The sequence below is a fragment of the Zootoca vivipara genome, chromosome 4, assembly GCF_965207765.1.
Source record: "Zootoca vivipara chromosome 4, rZooViv2.hap1.1, whole genome shotgun sequence".
Classification (NCBI taxonomy): Eukaryota; Metazoa; Chordata; class Lepidosauria; order Squamata; family Lacertidae; genus Zootoca; species Zootoca vivipara.
This window is the reverse complement of record NC_142587.1, coordinates 25,914,280-25,931,329: the sequence shown is the minus strand read 5'-3', so window position 1 is coordinate 25,931,329 and position 17,050 is coordinate 25,914,280. Positions and strand designations below refer to the sequence as shown.

General features: G+C 41.2%; 1 protein-coding gene across 1 annotated transcript in view; it reads right to left on the bottom strand.

Moving 5' to 3' along the window:
- The window catches only part of TMEM255B (transmembrane protein 255B), a 36,645-nt gene that overhangs the window by 8,413 nt on the left and 11,182 nt on the right, over positions 1-17,050 (bottom strand). The window contains exons 2-4 of the mRNA XM_035114879.3: positions 16,668-16,810; positions 15,683-15,745; positions 6,444-6,533 (exon numbers count right to left, since the gene is read on the bottom strand). Of these exons, the coding sequence (XP_034970770.1) occupies positions 6,444-6,533; positions 15,683-15,745; positions 16,668-16,810 (296 nt within the window). The remainder of the gene's footprint in view (positions 1-6,443; positions 6,534-15,682; positions 15,746-16,667; positions 16,811-17,050) is intronic.

Sequence of the window (17,050 nt, the reverse complement as noted above, 5' to 3'; positions counted from 1 at the left end):
TTGCAGAGATTCCAATCTAGATTACTATTTTTTTTTAATCAGTGGGATGCTTTCCTTGTCCATCAATGATCTCAAAAAAAAAAAAACATTGCACAAATGATTATGGACTAGACTAGACTAGACTAGACTAATTGGAGCTTTCTAACAAACCCCTTCCCCTAGATAAGGAATCAAAATGAGGCGAAACCTGATTTTCTTTTAAGTAGCTCATAAATCACATGGAATCATACCCTTTACCCTGAGTAATACATAAAGTGCATATCTATAGGCATTATAATTGCTTAACAGCAGCAAGGTGAAACGGACCAAATCTAATGGAAAAGTGAAATGGACCAAATCTAAAAGCTAAGAAATTCCTGCTACTGAACAGTCTATAAAGAACTCACTGGACAGCTTTATTTGCCAACTGCTGTCCAACACATGCTACATCCACAAACCATTTATTTCAACGTGTGCATAAGCAGATCATCTCTTATACTGCATCATCAAAACTCACATAGACACCCACAGTAATGACCACAAGCCTTCCACAACCTGCAGAAAAGTGCATGAGAATCTCGCTTCATGTCATTGCCCTGCAAATATAAATGTCCAAGACCTCTGTGTTAGGAGTTTTTTCAAGAGCCTCCAGTATTCATTTGTGTATAGACTTAGGTCAAAATCCTGATTGCTGAGTTATATACAAGGGTCTCTGATCCTCTGACAGATCCATAATAACAACTGGGATTCACCACTAGAACATGTAGTGATAGCCGGCCGTCTGAACAGCTCTAAAAGGGGATTTGACAAATTCATGGCGGATATGGCTTTCAGAGACTACTAGTCGTGTTCAGCGACCCCTGAACATCAGTTCAGAATGATAGACTCCTACTGCACTTACATTCCCATGGACATCTGGTTGGCAACTGTGAGAACAGAATGCTGAACTACGTTTTTAAAATAAAACTGTGTGTGCCATTTTAAAGAGTGAAAAGTTTTCAATATTAGGAAGAGCATGTTCGCCCTCTAGAGGAAGGTAGATATATCTATACAACTCATAGAAAGTGTGAAATCAGAAAGCAAAAGCTACAGATCTTTTCAAGGCTACAGCTAGCTTTTCAAAGCAAGGACACACATTGCATGATCCATCAGACTTTCATCTGATTGCACATGGAATCTAACAATATCTAGAGGGTCAGAGGCTCCCTACCCCTAGCTTAAATGTTTTCATTCACTGCCCGTGTTTGAGACGTGAGTGAGCTAGAAATCCAAAACCAACTGACAATTCAACTGCCCTGAGAATATGATTGAAAGCCACCCATCTGCCTCAAGAAACAACAAAGTGTGCCTCTGTGGGTGATGCCAAACTGCTGTGTTAGCAGCACCAAAGTGACCTCTTTGGGGCACAAGCCTGGGTAGTGTGTATGGAGGCCCTGGGATGCCCAGACAGCAAGACAGACACCCCCTCAGCCGCACTGATGTGGTCCAAAGGAAAGCAGAGCAATACATTTGGCACCAGCTGGGCTGCAGGAGTTGCCAGAAGGAGGCATACAAGACGCCATCCAACCACCTTAGGGACTCCACTCTGGATTTGTACAGTATAGCATTTTCTTCTCCTGAAGATATCCCACAAGGCAGCAGAAGTTTAGGATCAAAGCTTCCTTTTCCTAGACGGGCTACCTTCCCAGGTTGATGAGTCCCATCTGCCCCTCACTTCCCTCTACAGCACATGCAGAAACTGGCTCCTTGACCGTTGGACCCACTATGCTAAATCTGCTGGAGCCTGCCTTTGCATGCTGGGTGAAGTCCCTAACTCACCAAGAGTTTGAGATCCATCAGCTACCCTCATCCAGTTTTGCCAGTCAGTCGAAACCATTTCTTGGGGTGTGGCTGTTGTTGCATGCTGACAGCTTCTAGGAGCCACAGGTGAGAGCTTGGTGGGTACCAAAGGTGGACAAACTACCCCAGAAGGAGCACAATGTGTCCCCCCATCACAGGTACTACTGCTCCTCTAACACCCCAACGGCACTAATGTATATTTTAAAAAATAGAACAAAATAATTTGATATTTTAAAAGGAAGACAAAGCAACTGGTACTTCTTACAAGTATCTGAGAATCAACCTTGGTTCCAGCCCATAACTACCTGATAGTTCAGCAGGTTGGCAGAATTTGTTCTCACATGCAAAAAAATTATATCCCCTTTATTTAGATTTGATTATGCTCACAGTGGATATGAACTTATGAGACAATGGCACAAAACTTATAATGTATTTGGGGTATACTTTGTCTTGAGCTTGGGATTCTATATGCTGCCAGGCAGAGAATTCATCCTTTGCAGTATCTGCATTTTTCTATTTTTACTCTCTGCTGCTGACTATGAAATTAGTAGCTCCTGGCAGATACCCCTCTATATAGTGAAACTTCTAAACATATGTCTAAATGAAAGTTACACTCCTTCAGTAGTTTTGAGATAGAATACTAAGGCCAGTAAGCTGAAGCTCTAAGCCAGGCACATCACTGTGATTACTGCAAAAATCAGGAGAGGTAGGTGATCAGATTTATTTATAAGAATTATGAATGCTTCCATGTTCTCCATAGCTTTTCTTGGGCCAAGCACTCTCTCTGTTTATCTGCTATACATTTGTTGTCATGGCACTGCATTAAAAAAAATCCACATTTGTAAAGTCACTACAAATAGCGTTGAAATAAAGCACCTTGCTGTAAAGTCCTTGTGAAGAAATTTCTGCCAACTCAACTTAGCTTGATTTTATGATGACATGGAACATATGTTCCTGGGTTGAAAGACATAGCACTGTTTTCAAGCCACTTTTCAAACAAACAGTGATGCCATGGTGATATATTCTAACGCCACTCAGACTTGGATTTTTTCCTACTTGCACATCAAAAAAAAAATATTAATCTCTTTTCACCCCTCGTAAAAAGGGATGCTACTATTTTTCTGATACAAAATAAGCAATTGTCAAATTCACAGAAAAACACATAGTGCACAAACAATACATGTGTCACTCACAATACAATATTAAAATGTAAGACTAATAAACAAAGTGTTTAGACGCATCAGCAACCAATCTTGTGCTTCTGTATGGAAAGTTCTAATGTGTCTCCCTAGACAAGAGGAGCCTTAACCAAGACTCTTAATATGTAGTTTTAAGCCTTTGTGTCCTATGAGCAACTTTGTTTTCCAGTAAGTACACCTTACAACTGTATCAAGCTGCTTATTGCCTGAGAAAAGTCCAGTTTTCCATCATGTTATTGATGGCTTGTTGCTAATTGAAATGGTCCTGCTGGCAACCTGAGAAACTGTTTGCACTTAGGTCAGTGGAATCTGGGTCCAGGCTTCAGCCTTGTAGGCGCAGCCCCATTTGGAAGACAGGAATTAATGGCATAAAAGCTACAGCAAACCACATAGCCTGAGACACATTTTCAAAATAAATAAATAAATACCAGGAAAATTGCATATACATTTCATATCATCTCTAGGAAAACATCCAGATTATTTGCTTTCAAACAGAAGGGAGAACCTACAGCCTTCCAGATGTTGTTGGCATACAAGTACCATTGTCCCTGAGCTTTAGCTATGCTGGGCTTGATGGGAGTTGTAGTTAAAAACATTTGGGCAGCTGCAGGGTCTTTGTCCCTTTAACTAATCATCACCAATCATGTAAAAGCTCTTGAGAAAAATAAAACAAAGCTATAAAATAGGCCGCAGAGCTTTAAACACAAAGAAAATCTAAACCCAAGAAGTGAATTAAAGTTACTTTCCCATTTGGAATGATGAATGCTAATTTAACTTTTTTATATAAAAGAAATTGCCATATGAGCTGTGCAATTACGTTAATGACTCACTCCGGAAATGATATTAAAGGCAATTAGTTATGATTTTGCATCTTGCACCACCATGGAGAAGGAAAAATAGGTCTAACATTTTCCTTCAAAGCGATTGGCTAATTTAATTGTGGAGAGGCATTGCATATTATTTGAGTTCGGTTTCCTACTGCCTTGCCGTTTATCAACAGAATTGCTTCTATTTTTACAGAGAGCCAATAAACAGAATGAATTTTACTGGTAGCATTGGTTTTTCCGAAAATATGTCAATACGGTTAAGTGGAGAAAGAGTAGGCACGTGTGAACAAGAGGCACCATTCTGATTATTTGAAATGGCCTGAGGTCCGCAACCATTTATGCCATAACAAATTTATCAGTCTCTGTGGTGCCACAGGATTCTTTGTTTGTTTCTAAGGCAACAGACTAACAAAGTCAGCCCTGTGGGATTTTTAGCGTCAAAAGCTCCCTGGCACTAAAATTAACATGATTCATGCATCATGCTGTCCCAAATCTTCATTTTATAGCATGTTCTATGTATGATACTGTGGTTTTTATGGAACAGGATGAGGGTCTTCCCAAAAATGCCCTCCTGTTCCAGAAAAAAGCCACCAGATGGCACCATGGAATTCACGAATTCCTAAAAAAAAGGATCCATAATGAAAGAGGTTAAGCTTTTAGAAAGGGCGTTCCCACTCAGGATTTTGCCAGACTCTTAAAAATTAACTCATATTGATTACTATTTGGTGAAGGAGAAGGAAAAGTAAAGGTAAAAGTAAAGGACCCCTGGACAGTTAAGTCCAGTCAACGGCGACTAGAGAGCTGGCGTTTGTCTAGAGACAGATTTCTGGGTCATGTGGCCAGCAAGACTAAACCGCTTCTGGTGCAACAGAACACCATGACAGAAACCAGAATGCACGGAAATGCCATTTACCTTCTTGCTTCTTACCTTCTCCTATTTATCTACTTGCATTGGTGTGCTTTTGAACGGCTATGTTGGCAGAAGCTGGGTCAGAGCAATGGGAGCTCACCCCGTTGTGCACATTCGAACTGCCAGCCTTCCCATCGGCAAGTCCAAGAGGCTCAGTGGTTTAGACCACAGCGCCACCCACATCCCAGAAGGAAAATTACCTAACAGTGCAATCTTATGACGCTTACTCAGAAGCAAACCACACTGAATTTGACTGGGGATCAATGAAGCTTTCAAATCTGACTTCCCTCAGGTTCTCACTTTCCCAGTCTTAAATTCTGCTCACATGCAATCATTGGATTGCAATTAATCCTCAGCATTCACCAGCACTTTAGTATAAATTTATTCAAAAATACATTTTTTTGTTTGCAGTCTTGCCCTAATGTGCACTTCCCCCCCCCCAAGCAACGCCCGTAATATAATGCATTTTATATGTTATTTTCACTAATAGATACATTTTATGCACATGTCCCCACTAATATTCACATATGTTTAGACATGTTTTGGTTGGAGAAGTGCATTGCAAAAAATAAATACCTTATGCCCCCCCCAACCCACACCCTTCCCTTTTAAGTATTTGGGTGGGTGAAGAGACGTGCCTTGAAAGTTTTCCCTCACCACCCCCGCCAAGCTACACAATCACAAGGGGGAACAAGTATCTTCTACATGCCTGTGGGAAGATTGTTTTGTTGTTTTGCAAGGATATTAAGTTACTTGCAAGGGCCAGCTCTACTGCTGTGTAACAATATACCTCCAACAAACAGGATTCACAGATAATGGATTCCTGTAATTTCTGTATTCCCCCTGCCCCGCCCCAAACTAACATCATTACAAACTACTTCCACCTTTATTTGTTTCAGTTGATTCAGGCATCCTACTTTTTTTTTTAAAAAAAGTGGGGAGGTGAATAGTGGTTTGGAACATACAAATGCTGGGATGAATGTGAATAAAGCAAACTACATCTGTATTACGATTTCTCACATGAGACAGGGGTACTTTAAATCAAGCCCCTTTTACATCAGCTTCTAATTTTTGTAAGTGCTTTTCTATAGAGCTTTCTATTAAGTGAAGTGGTTTTTTCCCTCTGAATGGGGCAAATCATGTGGAGCTATATATCCTGAAATATATTCTTCTTCAGTAGTGTTTGTGCCAAATTTATGCCATCTTCACATCTGAAAACAATGGGTTCCCCCCTCTCCTTTATTTAAAAAAAAAACTGGAGGTTCTTTGTGAAAGACAGAACATAGCTAACTTTCGTTATTTTGCTCATGACTTCTTAAGAAAAGAAAAAGAAAGAAAGAAAGAAAGAAAGAAAGAAAGAAAGAAAGAAAATATCTGCATTAAGAAAGCAGGCACACAGTGAAAAAGATTGTGCATTATTTCTTATAACCCATTGCCATCTCTTTCTAATGAAATCATGATTTAAACACAAATAAGATGCCACATTATATATTTTGCTATGATCAAGGGGGAGGGGTACTCTATCACACGATCCTGTCACAGTATATTTTTTATACTGTGGTTTCCTCACAATATTGGCCCATGGGGTTTTTTTTGGGGGGGGGGGGATTTTCACAACCAGAAATGGCTTAGTAGGCACGAAGCATAAGCTAACCAGGGGACAGAGGAATATCAAAAAGGCATACTTACTATATGTCGTGCTGCAAACACACCATCAACGATTGCACAACAGAAAGCTGCTACCACTCCAAAGCTGATGAACACAATGGATGCTATCAACTAGAAAGAGAAAAGTGGACTTAGATTATTATATATTCACACAGTTACTGAAACCTGATTATGAAACACTTGGCCATCCAACTTGCACCGAGTTGCAGAACAGAGGAAGAGAAGGTGAGTCTCTAGCAAGCTCCATTTTTTTTTGAACAGGCATTAAATCCAACATGTCAGAATATCTCTTCAAACCATGCTATATAAAACTACGGTAATAATACTACAGTATTTTTGTATTTAATGCTGTTTTATTGTTGGCTATTGGCCTCAGGTGCCCTTCGTTTACTTGTACACCAGTTTTACACATTTTGATGTTAAGTGGTCTATGAATATTTTAAAATAAATTTAGAAAGTAATAAAAATAAATAAACCCTGTGGATGGCTAAGCAAACACCACAGAGATGCGTATCAGGGAATCGTTTAAATCTGTAAATGATCTGTGCCAATAAATGGTAAACAAGCCATTCAGTACTTCAAAAGGGCTAGCAACTTTTTCCCGTACCACACCAATGGGGTATTTAAAACATTTAATAGTATAAATTAGTTGTAGGTGCACCTGGGAGACTTCCATTGTACGGAATGATCCTGGGTGGTTCCTTCAGCTGCAATTGCCCATTCTATAAAATGGGAACAGTAAGGACCTACCTCATACGGCTACTATAAGAACAGAATGCTAACTCCCATGGTAGCTCTAGGGCAGGCATAGGCAAACTCAGCCCTCCAGATGTTTTGGGACTACAACTCCCAGCATCCCTAGCTAACAGGACCAGTGGTCAGGGACGATGGGAATTGTAATCTCAAAACATCTGGAGGGCTAAGTTTGCCTATGCCTGCTCTGGGGCCACTTCACACAATTAGCTAAGAACTAATTAGCTGAGAATGCACGCATGAGGACCAGTCTTTGTAACACTTGGGAGAAAAGTGATGACAAACCTAGACAGCATCTCAAAAAGCAGAGACATCACCTTGCTGGCAAAGGTCCGTATAGTTAAAGCTATGGTTTTCCCAGTAGTGATGTATGGAAGTGAGAGCTGGACCATAAAGAAGGCTGATCGCCAAAGAATTGATGCTTTTGAATTATAGTGCTGGAGGAGACTCTTGAGAGTCCCATGGACTGCATTCTGAAGGAAATCAGCCCTGTGTGCTCACTGGAAAGACAGATCCTGAAGCTGAGGCTCTAATACTTTGGCCACCTCACGAGAAGAGAAGACTCCCTGGAAAAGACCCTGATGTTGGGAAAGATGGAGAGCACAAGGAGAAGGGGACGACAGAAGCCACCAACATGAGTCTGACCAAACTGTGGGAGACAGTGGAAGACAGGAGTACCTGACGTGCTCTGGTCCATGGGGCCACGAAGAGTCGGACACGACTAATCGACTAAACAACAATCAATGATTCTGCTTTGCTTGTAAAATCAAAATTGTTTAGTCATAGGCAATAGGCACACTGATTCCCCCATCCTCACTATTTCCAATGTATGGTCATCCCAGTGTCACTTAAATATTTGTCTGTTTTGGCACCTTCACCACCTGACTATATGTAATGATAAACTATAGCACTTTGCTCTTTTAGTGTTGTTTTGAATGGTGGAAAGGAAACAATCCTTTACCCATTCTGCTGACCATGTGAACAACAGGATGCTTCAAGGACTTTAAAGAGAAACTCATTAAGAGATCTTTATGAATAACTTTTTTCCCCCTTCCCCCTAAGAAGTGATTCTATAGTTGGGTAGCTACAAAACCCTTTTCTCATTAGAGAGCCATTGTAATTGTAGAAAGTGTGACAGCTAGAATAGACATGAATGAATAATGAACACTCAGTACCCATGACATAATCATATCTCCTCTAGTGTGACAGTCCTCGAGTGTCGTCTCAATTACAGCAGCGCTATTACTGAGGCACCGACCTTTGGAAAGAATAGGTTGACAGGGCATAAATTGTGAGGCTTGCTGCTTACTGCAGCGATAAGATGCCTTAATGACCGAGGACTGAGCACCCTTGCAAGAACTCGTGTTTCTTTTTTATATATATATAAAAAATACTGCAGAGGTGGAGTCCACATTTCAGCACAGTTGTGGATGGGGATGGGGAGTTTGCTGCATGGAAGACATGACATCGTATCCACAGGGTGATTATTGATCCTGTTTCACCACCCTGTCACAGGTGCCTCAAAACCAACAGCTCAGGCAGAATGTGATGAATTTCAATCAATGAATACCCTTTGCCAGGATATTAAATCTACTTTGCTATTTAGTTGCCATAGTAACAAATGCCACAATTTTTGTGCGTTATGGATGGAGATGGCACACGAAACCTGTTCGGGAATTCTGCCATGTATTCGTCTCACAATGTACACAAAAGAAAGATGAGGTTCCCTCATTGCGAGAAGCCAAGGTACAGGGAACCAGGCAGAGGGCCTTCTCAGTAGTGGCACCCGCCCTGTGGAATACCCTCCCATCAGATGTCAAAGAGAAACACAACTACCAGACTTTTAGAAGACATCTGAAGGCAGTCCTGTTTAGGGAAGCTTTTAATGTTTAATAGATTATTGTATTTTAATATTCTGTTGGAAACCACCCAGAGTGGCTAGGGAAACCCAGCCAGATGGGCGGGGTATAAATTATTATTATTATCTGGATAGGAGTCACAAATTCCCCCCAAACTAACCTGGTCTCTTCAAATAAACCTCATCACATAAGCAATCCTTTCCCAGACTTAATGGTAATGTATGACTTGAACTCTAGGCAGGTGAAGAAGATTCATGGGTAGGGTATGATAACATTGTGGAGGTGAGGCCTAACCCTTGACAACAGCAGCCAAATGCCTTCCCCTTCTGAGAGACTACAAACGTACTTTGGAGTTAGCCCCATTGCATTCAATGGGACTTACTTCTGAGTAAACACTTAATTTGTTATATTTATCCCACCATTCCTCAAAGGATCTCAAGGTGGTGTAAGAGGTTCTTGTCTCTATCCATTTTATCCTCACAACTCACCCTGCGAGGTAAGTTAAGCTGAGAGATCGTGACTGGCCGAAGGCTACCCAGCAAGCTTCGTGGCTGAGTGGGGATTCGAACCTAGTCCAACACACTAATCACTGCATCACACTGACTGTCTAGCATGGTTAGGATTGTACTGTAAACTGCTGTCAGAAAGAGCAGTCCCTTCTGATTTGAAGCTCAAAGACTTTAGAACAGCATTCCTAAAGAGGTCTGTCAATGTTCCTCCAAGGTGCTCTTCCAGAAAAGTTAGAAGGCTTATCTGTTTACCTCAGCAATGTTTACTCTGACTGGCAAACACTCTCCAGAGTCTCAAGGCAGGGGTATTGCCTGCTGCTCTTGCACAGGCCTTTGGCAGTTAAAAAGGAAAAACAAAGCTGATAAATTCTATTGTTTACTCTTTTAAAAGACAGTCGTACCTTGGATCCTGAACACCTTGCGAGTCGAACGTTTTGGCTCCTGAACGCCGGTTTGTGAATGTTCTTTGGAACCTGAACCTGAACCTGAACGTTTGGTGCAACTTCAAGGTTCAAGGGCAGTCATGTTAGGACAACTAATAAGAAAGGCAACTTCACAGCAGAGGTGGTTTTGGGCAACCGATGCAGTCACAACAATGCTGCAGAACAGAGCACAATAGGCAGGAGGCTGAATTTTAGCATCGCACAGGGTGCTGCTGAAATTTGAGGGCCCAAAGTCCACCACTGCTTCAGGGGGTGTAGGGCTAGGCACTAACTGGCCTTAAAGCCAGAGGATGAGGCACATCATCACTACTATGCTGCAGCAGCTGAGTGTCTGTTTTCTGAAAGCCAGCAATTGGGAATGTCGAAGTCGTTAGAAAACATGTTCCCCTGCCTGTCTTAACACATAGACCAGGAGGTGGTCCTTTTGCCCCCAAACTAGAGGTTGAATTAAGACCTTTAGAGGGCCTATGCACTTAAAAGATTTTTGGTTCCCATAGATACACACACACACACACACACACACACACACACACACACAGCCATAAAATGAATTTTTATTTTTTAAAATGAAAGAAAACCTACAGTAAGATGGAAAACAATACTTATTTTTGTATACTTCCACTTTATTCCATGATGTGAACAATTTAATTACTAACTTACAGCTGAATCTTGTGCTTTCATGCTTTAATTAATATAGACGGATTTTGTTTCCGATTTTGTAAACTGAAAAGTGCAGTTGCCAGTTCATGGTAAATCTGGCAATGGAAAGTTTCTGTGGTGCCCCCCCTTCCCTTGAAGCCCTAAGCACGTGATTATTTTGCTTAAGGGTTAATGCAGCCCTGTCCCAACCCCCAAAGGTGCTATCAATTGCAGGCATTTTTCCAATTGACGTAATATGGGAGTCTTTCATAATGGGCGCTTATTCACTTTTTAAAACAGCCAGTCTATTTTAACTAATAGCGTCATCTTAAGACCTCACTATACAACAGCAGCAGTAGAGTGCAACATCCCACTCCAGCCTGCCAGTTCCATTGTCAGAGGTCATCATGGCTGTAGTTCAGAGTACTGCTATTTCAGCAGAAAATGCCGCCGAAGAGAATTAAAAACGCAGGCTGAGCTACTTGGAGTTGGAGAGCAGAAGACTTTAACTGCCCTAATCAGATCTCATGTGTTGTTAATAATAATAATATTAATTAATTTTGCTGATATATATCGTGAAGGGTGTTCCCCATCCAAAGCATTGCCGATAGCTAACTCTTCATTGTCAAAGCTATGGCTCTGAATAGCCACAAACACCAGTTTAGTATCTAGGCAACTATTCCCAGGTCTGCATTCTTTGGAGCAGTTGCAGCAACAGGGGGGTCACTCCCCCTCCACCAGTTTCTGTACCTCCCCCTGATGGGCTGTGTGCACGCAGTCGGAGACTACGTCTGCGTGAAATCTTTCCTGCTCATCCCTCTTCAGTCTCCTCCTGATTCTGGGAGACACTAGTGCAGAAGAAGAAGAAAGAAGAAAGAAGAAAGAAGAAAGAAGAAAGAAGAAAGAAGAAAGAAGAAGAAGAGGAGGAGGAGGAGGAGGAGGAGGAGGAGGAGGAGGAGGAGGAGGAGGAGGAGGAGTTTGGATTTGATATCCCACTTTATCACTACCCGAAGGAGTCTCAAAGCGGCTAACAATCTCCTTTCCCCTCTTCCCCCACAACAGACACCCTGTGAGGTGGGTGGGGCTGAGAGACTTCAAAGAAGTGTGACTAGCCCAAGGTCACCCGGCAGCTGCATGTGGAGGAGCGGAGACGCGAACCCGGTTCCCCAGATTACGAGTCTACCGCTCTTAACCACTACACCACACTGGTGTAGAGAGGGTGGGGAAGCACCTGGTCCTTCACTTGCCTGACCTGCCTCTTCCTCCTCTTTTTCCGACCATCCTGTGCTCTAGAAACAGCTCTATAGAAGAGTTGGAGTGTCTTCTCCTGTCCCCTATGTTACGATCAGCTGGGTTTCTTAGATCCAAGAGGTGGGATTAAGGCCTGTTCTAAGGCCTGTCTTCTGGTATAAGGGGGGACTGTTGCATGCTATGAGGTTTGGGGGGGCCCACCACAGCCAGTCTCTAGCTCTCACAGACACTTGTGAAAATGCCCAAAGAGTACCTGAAGCATCATGAAACAACATAGTTCAGCTTTCAAAATCTTGCTTCCTTAGTCGATACCACCGAATCAGAACAATAAATCATGGCCATATTTTGGTTCTTCAAATTGTTCGGTATCAGCACTTTATGAGGAGCATATTACCCATCAAAATATTTTATGAAGGACTGGGTTTGTAGCTTAAAGTGCGAGATTCGCCATCTGTGCCTCCTACAAAAATCTAACATCTGCAGGAATAAAACTGCACGTGCCCTGTATAATTGCACAGGCAGGCAAATGACCATCGCTACATTACTATGTTTTAACTCAGTGGTGAGGATATAAAAAAATCAAGTTCTCAATTTTTGAAGGGTTGAGGCAATCTATTATAACACGTAGAAAAGGCACACAAATGTAGCCTTGATCTTTTTCGCATGCTCTGAGCAACAGGGAATGGTAGCGTTGTTGAGTTGGGAGGCCATTTGTAGGTTTGGGGACCTTAAAAAATAAGAATAATCCCATAAATTGAGGGTAGTCAATGAGGTACCCTCTAAATGCTGTTGAACTCCAGCTCCCATAAGCTCCAACCTACATGGTCAGTGGCCAGATACGGATATGATTTGAAGGAACATAAAGCTACCACCACTTTGCTGAAGCTAAACAGATCTAGGTCTGATTAAAAAAAATTATGAAATGTGAAAGAAGAAAAATGGGCTATAAATGTAAGATGGGAGCTGTAATCCAACAACATGGGGGGGAGGGACCACATTGGCTACCCCTGCCCTAAACATGGGGGAGAAAAGAAGGAGGAGGAGGAGGAGGAGGAGGAGGAGGAGGAGGAGGAGGAGGAGGAGGAGGAGAAGAAGAAGAAGAAGAAGAAGAAGAAGAAGAAGAAGAAGAAGAAGAAGAAGAAGAAGAAGAAGAAGAAGAAGAAGAAGAAGAAGAAGAGGAGGAGGAGGAGGAGGAGGAGGAGGAGCAGCAGCAGCAGCAGCAGCAGCAGCAGCAGCAGCAGCAGCAGCCTAATCTGGAGTACAAATATTATCAAAGACTAGTTACTAGGACGTGAACAAGTATATAACTTTGCCCTGGCTTTCGGCACCTGAGATGTGTGTTTTCAGAGCCCACCCTATTCTTGTGATTGTGATCTGCTTTGAATGTTTTGAATTTTGATTTTTACATTGTTGTAACCTGCCCTGAGACCTGCTGGTGAAGGGCAGGAAATAAATATTACATTAATAATATTACAAAACCAATACCAATTACGATGTAACAAAGCTAGATAGCAATCCAGTCCACAAATAGCTGTCTTTTGATTCAACTACTGTATACAATGGGAGGCTGGTCAGCTAGATTAACTACTTAGTCATGAGCACCCATCGCAATGCCCAAACCCTGTTGGATAACGCAGATGGATTTGCTGTTGAGTTGTTGCTTTAAGAAACTGTAGCTACTTCAGACTCAAAGCAGTTCAGAATTTGCCAAAGCAACGGAAGATCTCTAGTAGCTTGTCAGGTCTTGCTCACCTTGGTGCAGGTGTGCAGGAGGGCCAGATGCAGAGAGCTTAAGGATTGCTGGGCCTGAGATTCCCCACCTGCTATGAATCATGAAGTAAGGCCCACCATTTATGTCTACTCACCAGCAAGTGTAAATAAAACTTCCAGTTTTCACTAGCCTAGGACTGCAAATGAAGAGGATGGGGATTGCCAAGCACCACATATGGAACCAGCAGGCTGCTTTTATATTTGGTAGGTGACACATTGTGTAGGAGGCCTGAGCTGGACAAACCTCAGAAAAGCATCAGTATGAATTTTAAGCAAGAGTGTGCAAATTGCTTGCCATGTATATGCATTGCTAAGGTGGCTTTGTAGCTCTCTGTGTGCAAGAGCTAACCTTTTAAAGACTGTGTGAGCAGGCAGGCACAATGATTTACTAATCTCTCTACAAGGGCTGCGTGTGGTTGAAGCTGAGGGAGCACTAAGGCCAGCAGCATCCTCTATATACATTCCCACAGTTCTGAGAGGTACATATACTGAGCTCATGACTCTCCACAGATATGCTCTTTAAAAAATTTTTTTACTCGGCCATCATTTGAAATATTACTCAAACTCAGTATGAAGAGTAGGCTTTTAAAAGCATAATTAGGTGAGGCACGGCTGAAGGCAGGCTGACAAAATCAATGACTTGGTTTTTGCAGCAGTTCTGATTAATTTAAACCTTTTCTGGATATCAATAGATTTAGAGAGAGAGAGAGAGAGAGAGAGAGAGAGAGAGAGAGAGAGAGAGAGAACAAAAGCATTGCAGGATTTAACCATTTAACCCTCATTGTTTGGAGAAGGTAACGTTGTGAATTTGGTAAGCTTTTTAACCCTGCCCAAACCACTTGTTTTTAGAGTAGCAATCTGCTGCCGGAGTCCAGCTGAGCCCTTTGAAGATGTAGCTGGGGTGGGGTGGGGATGATTTGATTTCAAAATATAAACAGTTTAAATGTTTTAAATGCATTAGTATCCCATGACAAAAGAATAGTTTAACACAGGCATCCAGATGTTTTGGACTACAATTCCTATCATCCCTGACCACTGGTCCTGTTAGCTAGGGATCATGGGAGTTGTAGACCAAAACATCTGGAGGGCCGCAGTTTGGGGGTGCCTGGTCTAACATAAAAGTTGCTGGGATACACACCGGATTCCAATGGCTAAGTTTTAATTATTATTTTACCAAAAAAAAAAGCATGTACAGAATATGTATTTGTTTTCTTAAGGGCAAACAAAGTTCTGACAACCCCTCAACTAAGAAATCTGCATTAGGGTATCAGTTGTAGAAGGAAAAACAACAGAAGGAAAAGCAAACCATAAACCAAAACATGCTTAGGTAAAATGCTGGTCTCATGGTAAATAATTGAAGGTGTCTCATATACCCATTTAGCCTAATAGTTTCCTAATAATAATAGAACACTGCAAATAAGAAATTGGTGCTTGAAGTTTGCACTATAATAATGCTAACCTGTATCAAAATAAAGCCAAACTGGAGAAGAAATTTACTCCTGGGGTCCAACAAATAAATCCCCGCAGTTCTATTTCTTTCTTTCTTTCTTTCTTTCTTTCTTTCTTTCTTTCTTTCTTTCTTTCCTTCTTTCTTTCTTCCTTATTTATTTCTATTATTTGCCCTTGGAGGGGGCGGCAATGGACTGCATTAAAAACACACAAACACAGAAAAAATCTACCCTAATGTTCCAGAAGTGGATTTTATGATTATTCATGGAAAATGCTAAGTTATTTTCTGCACCCTACTTTTAAGAAGTTTCTGAAGATACAGTGGACCCGTTAGCTTAGGCTGTTTCACTTTTGTATTCATTTCAATAGGGGTAAATTGGACCTTGATGGCTATGTAAGATAAACTTTCTTTTAAAATAGTTTTTTAAAAAGTTGAAAAGCAGGAGAGGAGAGAGTTGAAGCACAACATGTCAACTGACTACTTGACTGTTGAAGAATACATGGAGAATGAAATGTCTGAAGTCTGCAGTTACATTTTTAATTTTATAGATTTTTTAAAACAACATTTAAATATATTATGTGCTTACCATTTGCTTCCGGTTCTCTACAAGATGGATACCGATAATCCCTAGGAAGGACCCAAAACCAAGCTGTGGGAAAGAACAAAGAAACAACAGGTCAATTTAGCTGTGTATAAAGGATAGTGTCCTGGTTTGCACACCATGTTAAACCATGGTTTGTTTAACAATCATTTATTAAACCATGCTATCACTATGTGTAAACCCGGTCCAGCAGCTTAAATGTGGTTAAAGATTGCACATTACAGGATTAAAAATACAAACAACATTTAAAATAACATTGGAGATCACAATTAGCCTGGGATTCTATCTTGTTTTAGAGTTGCTCCAAGCAACTGAGCTGTATGTACAGGTTCAAGGCTTATGGCAACTGCAGCTATTAATATATAAACTATATAGGAAGAAAGAAACGTTTACTAATTAAATAAAATACCTAAAATTCTAGAAACTGCAGAAAACGAAGCAGGAGTACAGAATTTACTTCTTGGTTAAAATTTCTCACAAATATGGTTATTTCTACCTCGCATTTTGGATTTTAACGTTTTACGTGCTGCTGCAAATGAGACCTTATTTTCCAACACATATATGTCAATCTGAGCTTGTTCTGTATTCCCCAAGTCTGTGCAACATGCATCTATGTATGCGAAACACAGTAGGAAACAATGGACATTTAGGCAGCTCTCTCCATGAAATATTACTCATGACGGAAATTCAGAACTGAAGATAGATGGGTTATTAATATCCCTAACAATACTTGCATCCATCTACCAGTATCTTGCTCTAATCTACTCAGGATGTGCTAGCTTGCTTGTCTTCGCTTTCACACATACACACGCAAATCATACGTACACACACAATCAGGTTAACATTGCTTGAGCTGTCAAATTCCACAAAAAAGGCTTTGTTGGACAGATAATTATGCACAAAGGTTAATTCATTGCACGGCACACAGCATTGTAAATACTTGAAACCCTAAAATATAATTCCTACTTACGATTATTCCTGGATAATAACCACCCACAGTTACGTTTTCTGTTCTGGTGGTAGCTGCAAGGCCTATGGTCAGTATGAAAACAGACACTATCAAGAGGGCGATTGTGAACCATAGGGAAGTTTTCTTTCTTTTTGCAAAGTGCCCTGTGGAGCGAGGGAAAAAAATGTTATTATAAGCACCACAGTATATATGCACAAATCCCAAGGCAGCAGCCATGTGCTACACCTGTATCCTAAAACCAAAAATGGAACTAAAAATGGTGAATTACGGTAACCTTATAACCAACCCTGTCACATAGGCTGAGAAACAGCAGCTTGCCTAAGGCTTTCCAGTGAGTTTCGTACAGGAACAGCTCAAGTCATTTTGCTGCCTGATTCAAAAGG